The sequence below is a fragment of the Dreissena polymorpha genome, chromosome 2 (assembly GCF_020536995.1).
Source record: "Dreissena polymorpha isolate Duluth1 chromosome 2, UMN_Dpol_1.0, whole genome shotgun sequence".
NCBI lineage: Eukaryota > Metazoa > Mollusca > Bivalvia > Myida > Dreissenidae > Dreissena > Dreissena polymorpha.
Window position 1 is genome coordinate 47396603 of NC_068356.1, and position 21837 is coordinate 47418439.

General features: G+C 37.6%; 2 protein-coding genes across 4 annotated transcripts in view; one reads left to right on the forward strand and one right to left on the reverse strand.

Moving 5' to 3' along the window:
* The first annotated feature begins 549 nt into the window (after window positions 1-549).
* LOC127866941 (putative ankyrin repeat protein RF_0381) lies at window positions 550-12012 on the forward strand. Of its 3 annotated transcripts, none has more exons than XM_052407811.1 (6): window positions 550-677; window positions 6169-6305; window positions 7037-7154; window positions 8561-8768; window positions 9162-9459; window positions 9869-12012. In XM_052407811.1, the coding sequence occupies exons 2-6, from the start codon at window positions 6179-6181 to the stop codon at window positions 10936-10938; spliced, it is 1821 nt and encodes a 606-aa protein (XP_052263771.1). In that variant the 5' UTR covers window positions 550-677; window positions 6169-6178; the 3' UTR covers window positions 10939-12012. The 3 variants fall into 3 exon arrangements, with proteins under 3 accessions (XP_052263771.1, XP_052263769.1, XP_052263770.1); XM_052407809.1 differs by having other exon boundaries at window positions 631-790; XM_052407810.1 differs by having other exon boundaries at window positions 632-765.
* Window positions 12013-15177: 3165 nt separating this feature from the next.
* The window catches only part of LOC127866942 (mini-chromosome maintenance complex-binding protein-like), a 52206-nt gene continuing 45546 nt past the window's right edge, over window positions 15178-21837 (reverse strand). The window contains exons 13-15 of the mRNA XM_052407812.1: window positions 20817-20981; window positions 16057-16145; window positions 15178-15383 (exon numbers count right to left, since the gene is read on the reverse strand). Of these exons, the coding sequence (XP_052263772.1) occupies window positions 15260-15383; window positions 16057-16145; window positions 20817-20981 (378 nt within the window). The 3' untranslated portion in view covers window positions 15178-15259. The remainder of the gene's footprint in view (window positions 15384-16056; window positions 16146-20816; window positions 20982-21837) is intronic.

Sequence of the window (21837 nt, forward strand, 5' to 3'; positions counted from 1 at the left end):
CTGTTTTTCATTCCTTTTTAAATTGATATTTCTTCGAAATGATGTATGTTTTGTATTTAATTGAACGCATGCTGTTATTGCATATATATGTTTATGACGATTGGCTGTATATATGCTTAAGTCGAAATAAACTACCGATACTCTGTTCTGTTAAAAGGAGTGAAAACATATTTCAAAAATCTAAGAGTGGGGTGATTAAAAGGAGAGTCAAATGAAAGTCCCTGCATTACATGTGTACATGTATATGGCAGAAACGCTTGGCTTCGACATTATTGTTACATTATCGTAACCAAGATTGGACTTACAAATTAACCCCCCCCCCCCCCCTCAATTATCGGCAGGATTTTTATATCGGTAGGATTTTTCTATCACAGAGCGATTCGTCGCAAGAGTTAATTCGAAATAAGAAATCAATTTGAATAATTTGGACGCAACTCTGTTATTGTTCGTATTGTTATCATGTCCATAACAAACCTTGTCCTAATACACATGATCTTGTTTTCGTTTCGTACTTAGCACATACATATTTTACTTCTCCGAGCGGTTCAGGGTGGTTCGATCACTAGGCGTAGTTCATACAATAGTGGCCGGTCTACAAACTACAGTGGCTTGCAAAGATCGGGTAATCGATTATCGATCTCCGTGTGACACTTATAACGGCGTCAAGAGCAATTCAGGTATTTGTTCATAGTCTGTGAATGCTTTATTGGTATATGGACGCGGATTAGACTTGACATTCTGCAAAGCGGATTTTATCCTGTGCAAGTATGTGACCAACGCTAAACAACTGGTAACGTTTTTATGCATTAAAATTTCGTCTGTTTAACTTTATTTTGCTCCATGCTTTATAGTAATATCATCATGCTTTACCAGGTCTGTTTTTTTTATCTATTTTCAAATTCACCACTGTTCATGTTAAACATAAGTGTGAATGTAAACTGAAAATGTGATTTTGTGTTTTAATCTGCCCGCATACAAACCTAACGAATTATCTTAAACATTGATTTTATGTATTTTAAAACAGCCGCACTGTGCCACAGTGTATTGCAAATTCGTTCTTATCCGAATAAATAGACATTTGCATGCAATAAACTAATGTGGATTCCTTACGTAGGCATCCGATTAAAACACCCCATCGTGAATCGAAGATTAATAAAAGTATAACTTGACAAGCTTACATGCACTCATTTCCAAAATGCACTGGATTCTTCTACAAATCGTATAAATCATACGTCATACATATTGGAATTAATTCTATGGACGTTTAAAAAGAAATATCTACCCACATGCGAGGCAACGTAACGAATTAAGTGCATGAAATATACAAATTATGCAAGCCAATTTTAGTGTTTAGTATTTCTTGTTTTCCGAAGCCTTTGTCTGTCTACTAAACACACGCTCATGTTTAAATCGCCACATGGCGACAATCTCATGGCAGCTTAATGTCGGATTTCGTTTTAAATGGCCTCTTCAAAAAGACATTTGAGAGAATGACAACCTTATAAAAGAATTACTGATCGATAAACCACAATCTGCATCGCCCATTATGTACGACTGATTTAAACTACTAGATTTCAATTCACTTGATTGTTATAAACGTTCTTTGTGCGAATTTTCAAGTTGGTCGTTTGAATATCCATGCGTTAAGATATTGATTAACTGCACTATAGTAACTTAAGTGTAGTGTTAATAATATGGACCAAACTCTCTAAATCTATTCATAGTTAGTCATAGTTTTCATTGATCAAACATTAAATTTACATATGTGTCTTGTTCTGACAAAACTGGGCTTAATTCATGTGCGTAAAGTGTCGTCCCAGATTAGCCTGTGCAGTCCGCACAGGCTAATCAGGGACGACACTTTCCGCTTAAACTTGATTTTCGGTAAGAAGGGACTTCCTTCAAACTAAAAATACCATTAAAGCAAAAAGTGTCGTCCCTGATTAGCCTGTGCGGACTGCACAGGCTAATCTGGGACGACACTTTACGCACATGAATTAAGCCCAGTTTTCTCAGAACAAGACACATATATTTTTGTGTTTACCTGCTGCATTTCAGCTTCTATTTTGATCGAAAACAAAATCAAGCGCGCGCACGGATGAAAGGTTCCTGGTCTCATGTTTTATTCATAATTAATAAATTTATAAATGTTAATACAGACGGATCAATGCGAAAGTGACAACTTTACATGGGCAAGAATTGACATTCCACAGCGCGTGTCCAATAATAATCGAAAATTGTACGAGTAATTTAATTAACTACTGTATTTTTATTGCAAATAAGGTGTCGCCATCTACATTCAATTAATAATTCATAATAAAAGGGTTATCGTTTATATCAGCTTACTGTATCAGATGTTTTGTTTCACACTACCGGTATTTGATTAAGTTTGAACAGGAAACGGTCGATATTTTTGTCAAAGGCGTTTTTTGCTTTGAATTAATCCAATTCGATATTTTCAAGTTTATTAACGATCATCACTACCCTATGAACCACATTCACAACTATATTAGCGGGACTACCAACACCATGTCAACGACCACATAAAATTATATTAAGGAATAATTTAACCACATCAACAAACACCTCACCGGGGCTCTTCCGGGATGAACCGGGGCTCCACCGGGGACGACTGGGATGAACCGGGAACAACCGAGGCTCCACCGGAAAAGTATTAGAATGTTTAATACCTCCGGGATGAACCGGGAGTCACCAGGAAGGACCGGTAACGACCGGCGCGGCACCGAGAACAACCGAGACGGCACCGGGAATAACCGGGACGGCACCGTAGCACCACCGGGGCCCATACAGACCCGGCAGAGCTACGGCAACGCCCCGGTTGTCGCCGGTGGAGACCCGGTGAATGCCGGCAGAGTTCCGGTATAGCTATGGTACATCCGTAAACCGGCGCTCTGCCGGGACGCCACCGGAATTTACCGGGGCTCCGCCTGGGCATTACCGGCGACGACCGGAGTTAAACCGGGGCGTTGCCGTAGCTCTGCCGGGGTCTCATGCCGGTATAGCCCCGGTGAGTGCCGGTGAAGTTACGGTATACCGGGGCTCTGCCGGGACGCTGCCGGCTTTCACCGGGGCTCCACCTGGGCATTACCGGCGACAACCGTGGCTCTGCCGCGGCTTCACCGGGATAAACCGTAGCTAGTCCGGGGTTGACCGGGACTCTGCCGGGTTGTTGTCAGGCTTCAACCGGGGCGGCACCGGGAAATAGTGTGACCGCGTTAAAATGTTATCGCCGGTCGACCGGCGTTAGCAAACCGGGATGGACCGGAGCTCTATCGGCAATAGCGAGACTTGGGCACAACATTTAGATACTGATGAGCAGCAAACAGAATAAAACCTGAACAGACTGCGTGGTACTTGCAGGCTATTCTGGTATTTTTGCTGTTTGCACATAACCATTATCACCTTGCTTCTGAGAGGGAAAGGGTTAATTACCACAACAGCATCCCGATTCACAAAAAAAAATGTAACAACGAACAACGCTTAATTTAAACAACCACAAAGCAACAAACAATGAGCATCACACTAGCAATTATTATAACAGCGACTAACAAGATAGCAATGTATATGAACAATACAATAATATCCCTTAAAGGGCAGTTTTGCAAAATGACGATTCAAATAATTGTCATAGGTTTAAAAAAGAAGTGTACATAATGTTTAAACAGCAAAACAAAACTTTTTACTAAAACACAATTATTTGTATAAAAAATATAATAAAACGTTTTCAACGCTTAAGTCGAAAGTTTTGTATACCATCCGTTAATCAACATCAACTTTGTATTTATATGTAGATCTACCAACATGTATCGTAAATAAGGATAAACTTAGTTACAAGGCAACTATGTGATTGTATTTAGTTTTATTGTATACATGTATACTATATTGTGTATTTTTGGGCCGGTGGCCTGTATTTACTTAAATAAAATTGTTTGAGTTTGAGTTGCTTTTGCACGATGATTGAGAAAATAAGTGTATTACTAATTAAGAGTTATTGATTCGCACTTAATTTACAGCGTGGCATTATTCGCACTTAATTTACAGCGTGGCACTAATGCGCACTTAATTTACAGCTTGTGACTTGCTTTTGTTTCAAGAGGTTCGGGTTCGAATCCCGAGTAAGGCGATATTTTTTATTCAACGTGTTTTCTTGCTACTATAATAAATGTAGACTATTAAACACATTTTATATTTATTTGTAAACATATTAAAGAGATTTTCAAAATTAAGAAAACCCGTGAGCACGTCCCTTACAACGATGTGTACAGTTACATCACAAAAACAGCACCTGCAGTTAAAGTACCTGTAGTTAATGTTTGTAGTCTGTTATTTATCAAATGGAGTTTAAGAAATATAAACCGTTCGCAACGGGATGAAATGGCAATATTAAAATATGTTTTCTTGTATTATTTTTTATAAACTTTGTAGTATCTTTCTCTACATTTTTCAATTTATTATATTGAATGTCATACTTTAAAATGTTTCAAAATATATAACAGGTCCTTTTAAAGTTAAAAGCCATAACACAAATCATGCAATAACCAATCATTTATTAATGGTTTTCTTCCGTCCGTCTTTCTGTCTGCGGAAGGTTAATTAAATATTACATAGAACCAACACAACTTGATAATCGTTCTGAAAAATCGGACTTCATGCGATCCCAATTATCATCCAACATCGCTTTAGGCCGCAATAAATTGATAAGATGTTCCGACTTGCAGAACCTAAAAATCATATCGTGAAATATACATAATTTGTTAAATAGCATTCGCACCCGATATTTATTCGACGAGCAATTTTTCTTTTCAATTTTGATAAACCTATATTTTGATAAAAAAAGCCTGTTTATGTTTCGTTAAAAGAACCATGGTAAAAAAACACGACCTTTTTAGTCATTATGCCGTTTCTTAAACGAGAAAATAAGAAACACGATAGTTTAAAAATATTTTATTTCCAAAATAATCACAAATCTACAAAATGTACATAGAAATACAACTATTTTGAAAAAAGGGTAGAACCTTAAGTTCTAAAAACATTATAAGTGGTCTTTCCCTGTTTTATTAGCTCACCTGAGCACAACGTGCTCATGGTGAGCTTTTGTGATCGCCTTTTGTCCGTCGTCCGTCGTGCGTTGTCCGTTGTGCGACGTCAACATTTGCCTTGTTCACTCTCTAGAGGCCACATTTATCGTCCAATCTTCATGACATTTGGTCAGAAGATTGGTTTCAATGATATCTTGAATGAGTTCGAAAATGGTTACGTTTGCTTGAAAAACATGGCTGCCAAGGGGCGGGGCATTTTTCCTAATATGGCTATATATAGCTATAGTAAAATCTTGTTAACACTCTAGAGGCCACATTTACTGTCCGATCTTCATGAAACTTGGTCAGAAGATTCATCCCAATAATATCTTGGATGAGTTAAAAAATGATGCCGGTTGGTTGAAAAACATGGCTGCCAGGGGGCGGGGCATTTTTCCTTATATGGCTATAGTAAAACCTTGTTAACACTCTAGAGGCCACATTTATTTTCCGATCTTCGTGAAACTTGGTCAGAAGATTTTGCCCAATAATATCTTGTTATCTCAGGTGAGCGACTTTGGGCCTTTCAGGCCCTCTTGTTATTTACATTACAGGCACACGATAGGCACAAAGCCGACAAAATAACAGATATTACTGATTTTCTAAAACCGCTATGATTTGATTAAATAGTTTGAAATGATTGACGAGTAGCAATGTCAAGTATTTTGCAGAAATGTGAGATTATAAAATATTTTGTTCGCTCAACTGTGATTATATACCGCGAAAACATCGCTTCTTTTCTGGGGGATTAAAATCCGTCAAACAACCGATCCCTTTGACGTGGCCTTTCCTTGACCCTGGCCTAATTCTGGCATGGAATTATTGAAACCATCTATTCGTAAGAGATTAAGTACCGGTAGATGAAAACGTTATGTATGGCATAAACACCACTTGCTACAACTCTATGATGCACATTGTTTGCTAACGGCAATTTCGTATGCATTAACCAACCTTTAGCTTGTCATTGACTTTGACTAATAAATAGGATAATAAATAATAAACCCAGCATCAACCGGTGGCATGTGCATGCATTTAGCGCACAATTTAATTTATTGTTATTTCCGTACAGGATCGGTACCATGGTGTTTGGAGAACTCTGCTCGGAAATGGAGGCCATCATTACTCACGTGGTACACAGTCCGGATCATTTGGCTCTGGAAGAGCTGAACAAAGCTTCGCATCTGTTCGACAAAGAAATATCGATAGGTGCGATCTGAGATTGAATTGCCTTCATAAGTCTGACTTGTTATTACCGGTAGTTTGATAAATAATTCATCGCCAATTACCTTTTAACTATGTCAAATGCCGATTTAAAATTCGATAATTTACCATCTGAATTTGACCCATTTTTGCAAACGCTTCCACAGCATTGTCCATTTGAATGCAACTAAATTAAATGTTTATTCAACCACTGTAGCCAGTCACCGCATGTTGAGCTGTTTAGTCTGTTAACTTAAGATCGCGTACAATCGCTAAGTAAAAGTGTCTTTGAAGATATTTAAATAAACAATTATCGTTGATTTTTCCAGTTAAGCAATTGCTGTGGTGAAACGTTTACTTGATCTGATATTTAAAAAAAGACATTTTTGTCGGTTTCTTTTCTCTTGTAATCGTAAACTGATCTCAATATTCATCTAATTCCTCTGGGTGATGTCTTTGGTGCATGTTCGAGTCTTGGAGCTTGAAGTATGAACCTGCATGCAAATGGGAACTATGTCACATGTATTAGATATACATCATAGCACTGATTAATTTAAAAATAACCTCAGTTTTATTGAGGCGTCACTGTATTCGTGTGTACATGTGTAATTTAAGTGTTGAGCACTTTAAACAGACAAACGTTTATGAAATTAGAATCCACGAATTTAAATTTTAATATTGAATTGTCCGTTTTGAAATTATAATATCATTTCACAAAATGATATTGTCCATTTCAGACTGCACGACAATAACAAACCATTGCATCTGCGCGGAGAACTTCGAGTACTTCCGGAAGCCTGATCACGTTATCCAGTGTTTAAAGAAGGGCTCATGCTTTCATTGTCAGCGCTACAAGTAAACTACTTTTAGTTCGCTTGCATGGGTGACGATTATGCATTTCATTATGAGTTTATGTACCCGAACTTTAATTTGCAGACAAAATACATTGTTACTTGAGTCGTATTTGTCTATAATCTATACTTTACCAGTCCTAATAATGTTCATTATTAAACGTTAAACCGTGTAATTTGTAAACAAGAAATATCTTTAAAAAAGATATACGGCGTTGATTGTGGTTGGAGTTTATGAAAGGTAGAGTTCAATGAATGAGATCAAGGATAGCGAATGTCTTTTTCTGTGCAGTTCTTAGCTGCATCACACGCAGTACGGGATGCTACGCGGAGTTTTTGCGGCTTATTTTACATTATTACATATTGTTGAATGGAAGTGAAATTAAAACATATGAGTCAACCGGTGAGGTATACGCGAGGTATCCGTACATATTTGAAATATTTATACGCGCGTTCTTTGAACAAACCTGTTTTAGTGGTTTGTCGGGCATTGCTATTTGATTCGAGTATTAACAGTATCGAGAATCATCGCGCTCATGCTAAATACATTAGTCAATATGGTGGAATAATTCTTGTTAAATAAATCAAAAATAATATTTATCTTCGTATTGTTGAAAACACATTAAGAATCTATTATTGACATACCATTATTATATCTCTGGATATCTTCATTTAACATCTTTCTGGTCTAAAGAAAATTCCAGTTCACCTAGTTCACGCTATAGCGTCTTTATTATATAACGATTATTTTACTGGCCGCGAACTCCGGTCAGCACATAAGGTAGTCGTGAAGACGCAGCGATGACCTGTATATAAACTCTGACATTCACACACACTAACCGCGAACTGACGAAGGTGTAGAATCTAAGCACAAATTGTATTGATGTGAAGAGTTGAGTGTAAAACTGTTATATCTATCATGCCTTTTCATAAGAGATAAAATTGTTTCATGCTGAACACGCAGTTAAACAGTGTTAGAAAGACGCGGCCATGTTTCCAATGTTCTGGTGGTATTCTCAAATCAGCCAATGGAATAAATGAAGTGTATTCATTCGTGGGTAGCCGCGGGCATTTTTATGAATGTAACCTAAAGGTCACTTAATGTCAAAAGTGACGTTAAACAGCTACGCCGAAAAAATATTAATATAAATACAAATAAAAGGGCAACGGATACTTAAAGTGGGATTTTTTTCGGTTACGATGTTGATTTTCGGTTTTCTATAAGTTTACGGTTTGATATCCGAAAAACGTATTTCATTCTGTTAACGGTATGGCTTTGCACTTATTCTTACAGATGTAATCGTTATATCGTTGTTTATCGTTAACCATTGTGTACACACCGGTCTTACATGTATGTATAGAATGATCGTTAACAGTAAAACTGAAAAAAATATTATATTTTCTCCCCAGGTGCATGGACCGGAAGTACGACACGGTCACCGCCTCCAGCCGCCTCATCCACATCGCCGCTGCCGCCGGCAGGTTTGAAGTGTTGTGGTTCCTACATCGGGCCGGCTGCAGCCTCGAAACCACTTCCGGGATATTCGAACTTCGCCCTCTGCATTTAGCTATCATACATGGTCATTTCAACATATTCTGTTATCTTCTTGCACAAAAGGTATTGGCAGTCCACTGTTGAAATATTGAATGTTGTGGAATTTCTATGTTCATATAAATGAATATCACAGTGAATGGAATTTATACCAACACTTTACAGTGCCAGACATATAATAATGCATTCATTTACAATATTTTCGCATACTTGTCACATACGTTTTTCCAGTTTTCAATGGTAGCAAATGTTTAATAAAAACGCAAGCATGTGCTTCTGCTGTAAAACATAAGGAAACCTCTGCGTATATTAAAACTCATTTCTATGACTTACTTAAAAATACTTACCAATTTAGGCAAATGTTGGATTTGTGGACGATCATGACGCTCATACAATTAATGAGCTACAGTGAACGATGCACTTATAGTTGTGTCCTTATCGGAGTTTTCTGTTTTCTAGGTTGACGTCAATGCCGTTATGAAGTCACATGGGACGTCATTCTCCCCTTTGATGCTCGCCGTTAAATACCACCGGGCTGATATGGTGCGCAATCTTTTGATGGTCCGCGAAATAAACCCGTCCTACCGGAACTCACTTCGGCAGTCGTCGGTTCTGTTCGCCGTGCAAAACAACGATATTGACCTAGTGAACCTGTTGCTTAGCGCCGAGGACGTGCATAGCAACAAGCTGAGTGAGACTGACGGACGGTCTAGACACCTTCACCATCCTTGTGCCATTTTGGAGACATTGCAACAAGGTAAACCAAAATCGAATAATTATAGGGACGCATTGTAGTAGTTGTCAAACACAATGTGAAAATCAGGTCAATCGCAAACATGCATTTGATATTTTTGCATTTAGGTCTGAACGACGTTTATCAGCGATCTTTGGTATGTGTTACACCCAGTTCCTTTTAACAGTACTTTCCACATATTTATATTTACCGACGTTGGTATCTATGAAGTGAAATGTAACAATGCTGTTGAAAAATTGGTCTCTTAATAAATACCAACACGTGGTGTAATGCAATCCAAATGAATATAAATTGAAAGTACCAAATATACACAAGTATGTTCATTATGAACGTTCTTCGTTCAAAAATTAAACGAGTTAATAACTACTGTATAATGGCTTAAAACAAGATACAAAATGTAGCGTTTTTTCAGATAACGACGTTGTCTTGAAGACGTTACTAGACAACGGATGTCCGGCTGAATATGTGTTCCAAGGATACTATTGGCAGACGACAGCTCTCGTATTGTCGGCCATTTTGAATTCCTACAAATGTTTGGAAATCCTCGTCGATTATGGTGCAAACGTTGACGTAGGCGTTTGCGGAACGGCGCTTCAATGGGCGCTGCATTTAGACTGGACCGAAAGCGTTAACGTACTGCGCAACGCGCAGTTTAAACATATTCTGTCTGAATTCGACGACAACGGTAACTCTTTTGAAAGTAATTCGATCAATTCATCCATTGACGACAAAATTAAGGACGATGATAACAATAATGAAACTGATTCAGAAAGATATGTGTGTGAACTAGATGATCCAACGCTTAGTCCACTTATATCAATATGGAGATTTGTTCAATGGATTAACATCACAGAGCCTATTAGACGGCTAGTCGAAAAAGGTTATGATGTCAATGTACAGGATAAGTTTGGGCGGACTGGTTTACATTATGCCGTGGAAGAGCAAAGTGTTTCCGGCGTGCGCGCGCTATTATCACTAGGTGCTAACTGTAACATTCCAGATGTTTGCGGGGGAACTCCTTTTTGGCACGCCGTGTACTGGAACAAGCTGAGTATGATCAATGAACTCATATTTGCAAACGTCGTAATGGAGTGTAGTGCGCGAGAGTCTGCATACAAAATCGGACTTCCTCCATATTATGGAGTTATAGAACCGACTGCTCAACAATTGTCAACACTTGGCGTTGCTGTAAAGAAAAACTTCGTTTATACGGCGCGTCTTCTTTTAGAATCCGGATACGACGTGTCGAATGAAGATTTAGATGAATTAATGTGCTTAGCCAAACCAGAAGTGAAAAGCATTTTGCGTCATTATTCTAGTCATGCGCCATCTTTGTTTGCGTGCGCGCGCAACTTCGTGCGCAAAAGATGTGCTCGGCGGTTGCACCGATTAGTTGCGGAGGTGGAGTTGCCCTACCGTGTTCGTGACTGTCTTCTGCTGCGAGACTTAATACATCTTAAAGTGGAACCTGCGTTGCTGTGAAATTGTCTTCATTGTGCTTTAAAGCTCGAAACGGACATAAGCCCAACTCACGATATGGATTTTAGATTGATTATTTATATTATGCGTCCACTCCTAAACAACTTCAAAAACATTCCGTAAATAATCATAAAGCTTAGTACGACATCTATGCATTACCGTTTTACCAGTGCCTTTGAACTATCGGCCAATAAACATGTATATGAAGTTTTTAAAGTGTGTCAAGTTTATTCGTTATCATGTTGTGTGCTGTCATACGTATATGCATTCTTAGACAGTTATTGCAAACATGTCTAATATATTGAGTAAAACACAAAAATATACACGCGCATACAGTGATGCTTATTTTCAAATCGAGATTGTGGAAATGAACAAGCTATACTTTTTGTCACAGTTAAAACGTCAGTTTTCCCTTGTTTTCCGACTAAATAAGTTTAGACGTCGTAGCTAACTTATATAAGGACTATTGTTTTTGGCTCTGAATAACACATAGAGATTAAGGTTGCATAATAAACAATTCTGAAATTGACCTGGCCGTCTTATTGTATTTGATGCATGGCGCTGGAACATTCTCTCGACAACCGCGTTAATATTTGAACTATAACACAAAGCGGTATCTTTATTTATGGCAATAGACACGCTTCGAGTTTAAGAAACGTTTTTTTATCTTTCAATTGACATTAGTGTTGGAACAAATAATTTCATGGGTTTCCGAAGCATTTTACGTAATTGATTAGTTTTGTGTGTGTGACCCGACAATATATTTCTTATAAAAAACGTGTATTTTGCACACTTCTTTCATTATTGAGGTCAACAGAAGTACAGTTTCGTCTATTGCTCTTTTTCGCACATTTCGGCGAAGTTCTATTGAAATCGGACTTTTTTTGGCATTGGCGTTTGATATTTTAGTCAGGTGGTACATGCGTTGTGTCTAACATTTTTATTTAAGATGGATTTTCTTTCATAAACTTTCTAATATGATAAAATGATATGATAAAAAATAGTTTTAAATATTACGAATGAAAGGTATTATATATATTTTTGTGAACAACAAACCTAAATAAATATATAAAGATAGTGTTAGTGTTGTGCAGAGCGTTTCTGTAGTGTTTTTTTTAGATGATTCTTTAAAACACGTCACGTATCACAATACAAATATTGCTCTATGCAAACTTTTAGAGTTATATTAATTGAAAACTTGGGCGCAAAATGTTTTTGTATCATGATGAAACAATAACACAAAATCATTACCAACCATCTTAAATATTAACGAAAGCTTGACACTTGCGTCATTCTTGTCGACGTTCTGGAAAAAATGGCGTTAAGGTAACGCCATATTGACATTACCTTGAAAACAAACAATAACAAACCACTAGTGTCGTCGTTCTCGCACCCTCCAGACGGTCGACACATTTAGTATTCGGTGGAATCATTACGTCAATGTTCATAAATAAGGCAAAATCGAGTTAATCGTGTCCATTATTTTATGGTGCAAACTATATACATGTACTGTTTTATTTTCGAGGTTGAATTTTTGATAAAATGTGGTGCATTCAATCATTGTCGCAAAATAACATCACATTGAAGAAAACGATTGGAGGATTTTTGTTATTGAAAATTTCTTTCCTTACGTTTAGAATGAAACTCACTAAATGACGACTTATGTCGTCGCAATATTGTTCCAACCCAGCTTTTCACACCAGACTGCAAGAAATACTTACCCCCAAATCATCCATGTTTCCCGACGCTAAACTTCATTTTGGCGATAACCGTTTACTTCTAAAGACGATGCGACTGCTGGTATTTGTTTAAAAAGATATATTTATACATTAAGCCCGGACTCAAGCAGTCGTTCAGATAAGGCGAACCTACGTTTGACAAAACTCATAAAAAAAAGTGTTTTCTTCATGTTTGTGTATTAGTATAATTGTTAACATAATATGATGTATATTTTATAGATTATTCCCATATTGATTTTCCTTACTGTCGTAAGCATCCACTAGTTGGCCAACACTTTCAAAACAACAAGTATTTTGTTCATGCATAACATAAAAGGGGAGTTATTGCGAATAGCAATGTCTTGAAACTATCTGCGCGTTATGCCAGGTTACTTTGCCTTTAGGCCCATAATTTCGCCAATAATCAACGGACCGGAACGAAACTCAAACTTCACCTTTTAGTCTTGTAGTTAGGCTTCCACTCAAAAACCAGCCAAATAACTGAAAGCGTTTCGAAAAAAAACTCCAGAAAAAACGGTTATTATAGACAATTTCTAAGTCCAAGGCCCATCATTTCGCCAAAAATCAATTGGCCGTAACGAAACTCACACTTGCTCTGTAAATCCTGTAGTTAGGACTCGCATAGCAAAAATTACCTAAATATCTGAAAACGTTTCGTAAAAAAAACCTCCGGGGAACGATTATTGCAGAGAAAATTTCAAAGTCCTAGCCACAAATCAATACACCGGAACGAAACTCACACTTCATAGATCTGTAAGTCAGGTAGGTTGACTCACATACCAAAAATCGGCTAAATATCTGAAAGCATTTCTAAAAACCTCCGGAAAACAGTTATTATAGAGAATTGTTTTGCCAATGTTCACAACTGAACATATTCCTTAGAATAAGACAAAATCCTGTTGTTTAAATAATGTTATTGTTAAATAAATAAACCCACCCTTGTCGAAGTTCAATGGCTTTTTTTAGCGCACAGGAGCATGTGTCGTTAACTACCAGGTTTTCTTTTCGGTTACCAACCGGGTGCGAGTAGGAATATGCAAATACTGTGTATCTACTGTGACTTGGCAGCGAGCGACATCGTTAGTACATGCGAATCGTTCTTTTCATATGATCATCATTTGTGCCAATGTATGTCGTAACCACATCATACACAACTAAGTTATAGGCCGATCAAGAAATGTTCGTTCACTTTATGCTAGTACATATAATGAATGTGAAAACACTTGACGGGTCCATTGTTTCCTGAATCATTCAGCTATCAAAATGGTTGTTGCACTGAACACGTCGTCGTGATATGGTGGTAAATGTGCCAATTAATTGATTTGGGCCGTGCTCTGTGAAAAGGACGTTTAATGCATGTGCGTAAAGTGTCGTCCCGGATCAGGGGAAACCCCGCATGTCCTGTATGGTGACCACCAACCAAACTCGTGTGCTGCAGAGAACTGGAATTGAACCCGGGTCGCCTCGGTTAGACGCGATTGTACCAACCACTGCGCTAGCCGGACAGCCACACATAACAGGTATTATATCACATCTTTAACAATAATATACACATAGTAACAGCTGGGGGGCCAGAGTCGAGGCCTACATCTTATGGCAAGTGACGACAATTTGACCCAAACCATTTTACCGATTTCTTAAAATGTGAAATCATTTGTAAGCTTAGCAGAAATTTAATATAGCCATTTTGTCTTTGTCAAGATCTCCCTCTTATAGGTGTGTGAATGACATGAAAAACTGTTATTAATTTTGTTAACCTTTTTAAATAATGAAGCTTTTTCTCCGATTAAATATTGAGCTGATATTTAAAACTAAATATACTTTGTTCCTTTGTTTAGGTGAGTTTACCATACTGATAATGAAAAATTGTATTATTAAATTCATTTATTACTTAAACCGAACAAAGATTAAAATATTCTTTGAATATGAACACTTTCTTAAATAGGAAAATGATTAATCCACTCCCTAAACAAAAACAAGAGGGTCTTAAAGGCCCAAAGTCGCTCACCGGAAAAACAAATGAACTGACCTGTTCTGTGCAGCCCTAGATATCATTAGAACAAATGTTTTGACCAAGTTTCATGAAGAGTGAACTATAAATGTATCTTTTAGAGTGTAAATAAGATTTTACAATAGCCAAATAAGTAAAAATGCCCCCACCCCTGGCAGGCATGTTTTTCAATCAACTGGAACTATTTTCGAACTCGTCTAAGATATCATTGGCACAATTTTCTGACCAAATATCATGAAGATCCGACAATAAATGTGGCCTTTACAGTTTTAACAAGGCAATTGTTGATGCCGCACGAGAAACAACGGACAATAGCATTGTGCTCAGGTGAGCTAAAAACTGTTTGGAAGGTGAGTGGCCCTAATGTTCATTGGCTTCCTACGCGCCTGATATAAGCAACATCATATTTGTACCGAATCATTTGCTTTGTTACGGCAAAGCCCTAGTTTGAATCAACACCAACAACACTGTAAACCTATTGATACTTGTAAATAATGGGAGTCAATTTATTCACGAAGCATCTTTAACAATATACAAAGGCAACTAGCAGTATGGGCTGCATTGATTTGCTTTGCTATGCTGATCGCTCCCTAGTTGGCAGCTGAGAGACGCGCTGTTTGCGACTGTTCTCAAGGACTTTGGCTCGACTCCAGATCTCACTGGTGGGACTCGACTTGAGATCACTCAGTGACAGCAGCCTGCAATACAACAACATTAATTACCTGTTTGTCAGAAACACAATGCCCCCTACTGCGCCACTTTGAAGCCGTATACTTGACCTTTGACCTTGAAGGATGACCTTGACCTTTCACCACTAAAAATGTGCAGCTACATAAGATACATATGCATGCCAAATATCAAGTTGCTATCTTCAATATTGCAAAAGTTATGGGCAATGTTAAAGTTTTCGGACGGACGGACTGCCTGACGGACAGTTAACTGCTATATGCCATCCTACCAGGAGCACAAAAAATTAAAAGTTTATAGTACACATGTATATATTATGAATGGATGGTTCACTGATTGTGTATCAGTACATGATCAAGTAGATTTTACCTCAGAATGAGGGCCCCAATAGCTCACCTGAGTTGATGAACATCAAGTGTTAAAGGCTTGACAAGGTTATCTTATTTTGACATCACGTTTTTTGCAGCACAATATTATCAATCTAGATATTTGACTTCATGTTAAATTGTAGGCATACAATCTATAATCATTTCATATTTAGTTACATATCCAAAGTTGGTACTTTTTCAAAAGCTGTAGTTCAAGTCAATGCAAGAACAGCAAAAGGGTAAAACAGCAGAATCAACGCAACAAAAACAACACAAAATCCCCCTGATCGAGTTTAAATGGTCTTCATGCACCAACCTGGTGAGTGACAGCAGAGAGTGAAAGTCATCAACCGTCATGTTCTTGGGGTCGTCTTTCCTCATGTCAACAAAGTCGTCCTGAATTTTCTGAAAGACAAGGATATTAAACTGGTAATTCATAATTTTATACATATACAATTTCAAATCGTATTTAAAAAACCTTTTTTTGATATATTACGCCTGAATAGGATTTTTCAAAGTAAGTTTTAAACAAGGGCTGTTTGTAAAACATGCATGCCCCCCATATGGGCTGTCAGTTGTAGTGGCAACCATTGTGTGAATACGTTTTTTGTCACTGTGACCTTGACCTTTGACCTAGTGACCTGAAAGTCAATAGGGGTCATCTGCCAGTCATGATCAATGTACCTATTAAGTTTCATGATCATAGGCCTAATTATTATTGAGTATCATCAGGAAACCATTTTACTGTTTCGAGTCACTGTGACCTTGACCTTTGACCTAGTGACCTGAAAATTAATAGGGGTCATCTGCCAGTCATGATCAATGTAACTTTAAAGTTTCATGATCCTAGGCGTAAGCATTCTTGAGTTACCATCCGGAAACCATTTTACTATTTCGGGTAACTGTGACCTTGACCTTTGACCTAGTGACCTGAAAATCAATAGGGGTCATCTGCCAGTCATGATCAATGTACCTATGAAGTTTCCTGATCCTAGGCGTAAGCATTCTTGAGTTATCCTCCGGAAACTGTTTTACTATTTAAAGTCACTGTGACCTTGACCTTTGACCTTGTGACCTGAAAATCAATAGGGGTCATCTGCGAGTCATGATCAATGTACCTATGAAGTTTCATAATTCTAGGCGTAAGCATTCTTGAGTTATCATTCGAAAACCATTTTACTACTTCGAGTCACTGTGACCTTGACCTTTGACCTGGTGACCTGAAAATCAATAGGGGTCATCTACAAGTCATGATCAATGTACCTATGAAGTTTCATGATCCTAGAGGCCTAAGCGTTCTTGAGTTATCATCCGAAAATCATCTGGTGGACAGACGGACGGACCGACATGTGCAAAACAATATACCACCTCTTCTTCGAAGGGGGGCATAATAAAAGAGCCTATTAAGCCGAAGTATATAGGAAAGGGTGAACATTTGTCAGTGTCAATTTACTTTGATCCCTACTGAATACAAAACTGAGTTCAAACTTCAAAGGTTACACATTTTTAGAGAGATGTATATCGATTTAAAGAACCAAAACCAAATAGGTCCTGGAAACGAAAGAGAGAAAAGTCTCTAGTTCCTTAGATATATATAACAAGTTCAGTGCTCTCGAATTTTGATGTGCATGTGAACATATCTGGCAATTGTTTTCTAAAAACAATACTATTGCCAAGCAATATATGTCCCCTACCGGTGAAACTCAACCATTCTTGACGTAGGAACAAAATGAAATGACATGCATAATCCCCATATTTCCATCTAACCCTGTTTCAAGTTTCATGAAAAAATATGAAGAAGTTTTAAAGTTATTGCAGGATCCAGAAAAGTGTGATGGACAGACTGACAGACAGACTGACACATAGAGTGCAAACCATAGAGTGTTTCACCGGTAGGGGACAAAAAACAGTATGGATTGTTGGTTCCAATGTGAATAAAATATTATGGGTATAAAGTAAGAGTAATTTTTAATTTGAAGTTTCATTTTTGTAGCTAAATTAATTCTTTAGTTACTGAGAAGTAAGAATTGTATTACATTTAGTAACTGTGGCAGAGCTATATGAAGACACCATCCACCCAAAATGTAATCCTAAATAAAGTTTTGATGACACCCATCTATCTTTGCAGGTTCATGACATCAGCTGAATTCATTCTTACAAGAGTAACCCCTGTTGCAATGTTTAGCAATTGTGACCAATACCACACCCATTCTAAACACAATCCTTAGCCAGTTGTGGTTATTGAGTACCTTTCTATCTATATTTGAACCTTACTATGGGTAAACGGGGCTTAATGCATACGCATAGTGTCGTCCCAGATCAGCCAGTGCAGTAAACATAGGTTTATCAGGGTTGACACTTTCTGCTATTATGGAATTTTGTTGTTTAACCCTTTCAGTGCAGGAACCGAATTTTGAAGGCCTTTGCAAACAGTTTGGATCCTGATGAGACGCCACAGAACGTGGCGTCTCATCAGGATCCAAACTGTTTGCTTTTCTGATAGTATTCTTTGAAAAAAATCAAAGAAAATGCTAATTTTAGAAATTCAGCAGACGACATTTTAGCAGAAGACAAATTACCCAGCATGCAAAGGGTTAAAGGAGGTCTCTCCTAAATGAAAATCCAGTCTAGGTGGAAAGTGTTGTCCCTGATTAGCCTGTGCTGAAGGCACACATTATTCTGGGACAACACTTAATGCACACGCATTAAGCCCGGTTAACAAATAGCGTGCTGATTTATAAGTTTCCTTACAATGCCTCATTTTGTTCTCAAGCAACAGAGCCAAAATCATTTGCTAGATTCACTTATGGTGACCTTGACCCAGTCCACTGCATGTACAATCATATGCCTTGTCTAGGTTGAAGAACTTATAAATGAAGTAATATTCGATTGGGAAATTGCTTTTTCAGTCAGTATTTCATTTCAAATATATCATGGCCCTCAGTATAACTACTCACACTTTTCATGGTTTACCAGCCAGGGTTTTTTTGGCCCGATTTTATAGCCGAAATTCGGCTATGTTCCCAATCCCAAAAAGTATACTTTTTTCCCAAAATGTGGCAAAAAATTCCCAATTACCAAAAAAAAAAAAGTTTTTTTTTTTTTTTTAGAAAGAAGTCTTATGTGTATTTTATCTCAATTTTAATTCAATTACATCTAACAAAGTATTATATGATTTTTTTCTTTTAATTTGAATGATTATAAAGAGTTAAATCAAATTTAGTATTTCCCTAATCAGTGGACTTTTCGTGTGGAAAAAAAGGCTAATGAATTTATTTTCCCAATTTCATGAAAATGCAGATAAAATTCCCAATTCCAAAGCCATGGGCTTTCTTCCCAAAAAGTGGAAAAAAAAACCCTGCCAGCTCGAAATGCACAGACTTGAAGTAGACATTGACAAGTGCCATACTTGAATAAGAGGTAGGGCTGTAGAAACAATTTTACGTCCAATCACCAGACAAGTCATATGGCCGGGCTGGAAATAATCCCCAAGTTAGCCAGCCAGAATTCAATAAATAGTAGTTGCATTCAAACATCTTAATTTTTTTTTTTTTTAGAAATAAGGTTAAAACCTTTGTTTGAAAAGTTTAAACCAGTAACCATAGCTTTTTTTTTGTTTTAAATTTCTAAGTGTAAACAAGAGTTAAACGTTCAGACACATATGCCCCCCGCCCCCCCCCCCCACCTACCCCCAAATAGGGCTTTGAACTAATGACCCCCAATTTTAATATGGGTCATCTACTATCTAAGGCCGATGTACATGTGAAGTATCAAACCAATCGGTCAATTTGATAACGATTTATTGATTGGAAACGATTTTCACACTTATTGTGACAGTGACCTTGGACTCCAAATTCAATAGGGGTCATCTACTGTCCAAGGGCAAATCACATGTGTAGTATCAACTTAATCTGTCAATTAATTGATGAGTTATTGATTGGAAATGATTTTCAAACTTATTGGGAAAGTGACCTTGACCTTTGACCTAGTGATCCCAATGTCAATAGGGATCATCTACTTTCCAAGGACAATGCACATGTGAAGTATCAAGCCAATTGGTCAATACATTAACAAGTACTTGATCGAAAATGATTTTCATTCTGATTTCCATACTTATTGTGACAGTGATCTTTGACCTATTGACCCAAATTTCAATAGGAGTTATCTACTGCCCACGGCCAATGCACATATGAAGTATAAAGCCAATTGGTCAATTTGTTGACAAGTTATGGATTGGAAACGAACTGGTCTACCGACAGACCAACCGACAGTCATCAAGCAAAACAATATACCTGCTCTTCTTCAAAGTGGGTTTAAAAAAGGCCCATTAATTTATACAATTTACAACAAATACAAATTTGGTAAATAGGTTCATTTTTATTGAATGAACACTCTAAAGCCATGCCTGAGAAACCATAAAAAAAACAACCTAGCATGAAAGCTGTTACATAAGGGAGGCAAATAGAATGGCTTGCTTTTTCTTTTGTGCATACAGATGCCAGCATATTAAGAATTCCTTATTTTGCCCTCACAATTCATTTTTAAAAACAAAAGCCAAGATATCAATATAATGTCTAGATAAAGCGTTTTAACAGTGTATTTTTCTTTCAAATTCCGATTAAAAAACAAAAGTTTGTTCCTCTTCCATCCACCTCTATAAAACCTTAGTAAATATAATATTCATTTATTCATTCTAATATTTTTTTAGTATTTGTTAGCTAAACAAGAGATGTGTATGTCAGAAAGACAATGCCCCCTACTGCGCCGCTTTGAAGCTATGTATTTGACCTTTGACCTTGAAGGATGACCGTGACCTTTCACCACTAAAATGTGCAGCTCCATGAGATACACATGCATGCCAAATATCAAGTTGCTATCTTCAATATTGCAAAAGTTATGGGCAATTTTAAAGTTTTCGGACGGACTGACGGACAGACTGACTGACAGACAGACGACAGTTCAACTGCTATATGCCACCCTACCGGGGGCATAAAAACAACAACACGAAAAGTACCCGGCCCCATTCCCAAATGGTGAAAAAAAAAACTGGTTTATTTTTAATCTTTGTGATTCTACCTTCTGTATGTCATCATTCATGGAGTACTGTAGGTTGCGAGCCAGGCCCAGGTATGTGCGACATCGCCTGAGAAAGTCCTCCGTGAGTCGAGAGTCAAGCTGCGTGAAGTGGGTGCGCAGGTCGTCCGGGGCACCGGAGTATTGGAGCGGCAACAGGCAATCACTCTGCAAAGAATTAGCATCATTTTGGGAAATCTGGGCTTAATGCATTTGCTTTAAGTGTTGTAGCGGATTACACTGTGAAGTCCGCACAAGCTAATAAGGGACAACAGTTTCCCGGGGTCGTGATTTAAGAACCACCTCAGGGGAGGAAAATGAAATACCCCCTTAACAGGTTTCAATGAACTCTTCATTTATATATAAACAAGCAAATTCTTAGAATTGATATCCCCCGCCAATATGCTTCTGGACACAAAAGTGTTTTATTTGACACTCAAAAAAGCATTTTTTCGAGATACAAAGGGCCATAACTCCGTTATTAACAGATGGTGTACAATGCTATTTGGCATGCATCATTCTCTTATCCATATGTATACTCATACCAAGTTTCAATGAAATCCGCCATGGCACTTCCAAGATATGGCTCCGGACACAAAAAAGCATTTTTTCAAGATACAAAGGGCCATAACTCCGTTATTAATAGATGGGGTACAATGCCATTTGGCGTGCATCATTCTCTTAATTCTGTTAACAATACTGCCTTTACTTGATGAGATATAGCACAAGCAAGCAAGAAATTAATTGAGCATAATACTCCAGATATTTATGAGTCTCGCTCTGGGAATATGGGGCTTAATGCCTGTGCAAAAAGTGTTGATCCAGATGAGACCGTGGGGACTTAACAGGGATGACACCATTCGCTTATATTGAGTTTTTTGTTTAAAGGAAGTCTCTTAATGATGATTACATATTCTAAATTCTCATTTTATAGCTATATAAAAGAGGAAGCATTTTGCTCCACAGACTTCCAACCTATGCCTACAAACAGATCGACCAACAATAAGCTCCTCTGTGCAGAATC

Excerpts from the sequence above, each read along its gene's own strand:
- LOC127866941 (XM_052407811.1), top strand. The coding sequence starts at position 6,179 with ATGGTGTTTGGAGAACTCTGCTCGGAAATGGAGGCCATCATTACTCAC. Across the intron at positions 6,306-7,036 it reads CGACAAAGAAATATCGATAG|ACTGCACGACAATAACAAAC; the intron begins GTGCGATCTGAG and ends TGTCCATTTCAG. Across the intron at positions 8,769-9,161 it reads GTTATCTTCTTGCACAAAAG|GTTGACGTCAATGCCGTTAT; the intron begins GTATTGGCAGTC and ends TCTGTTTTCTAG.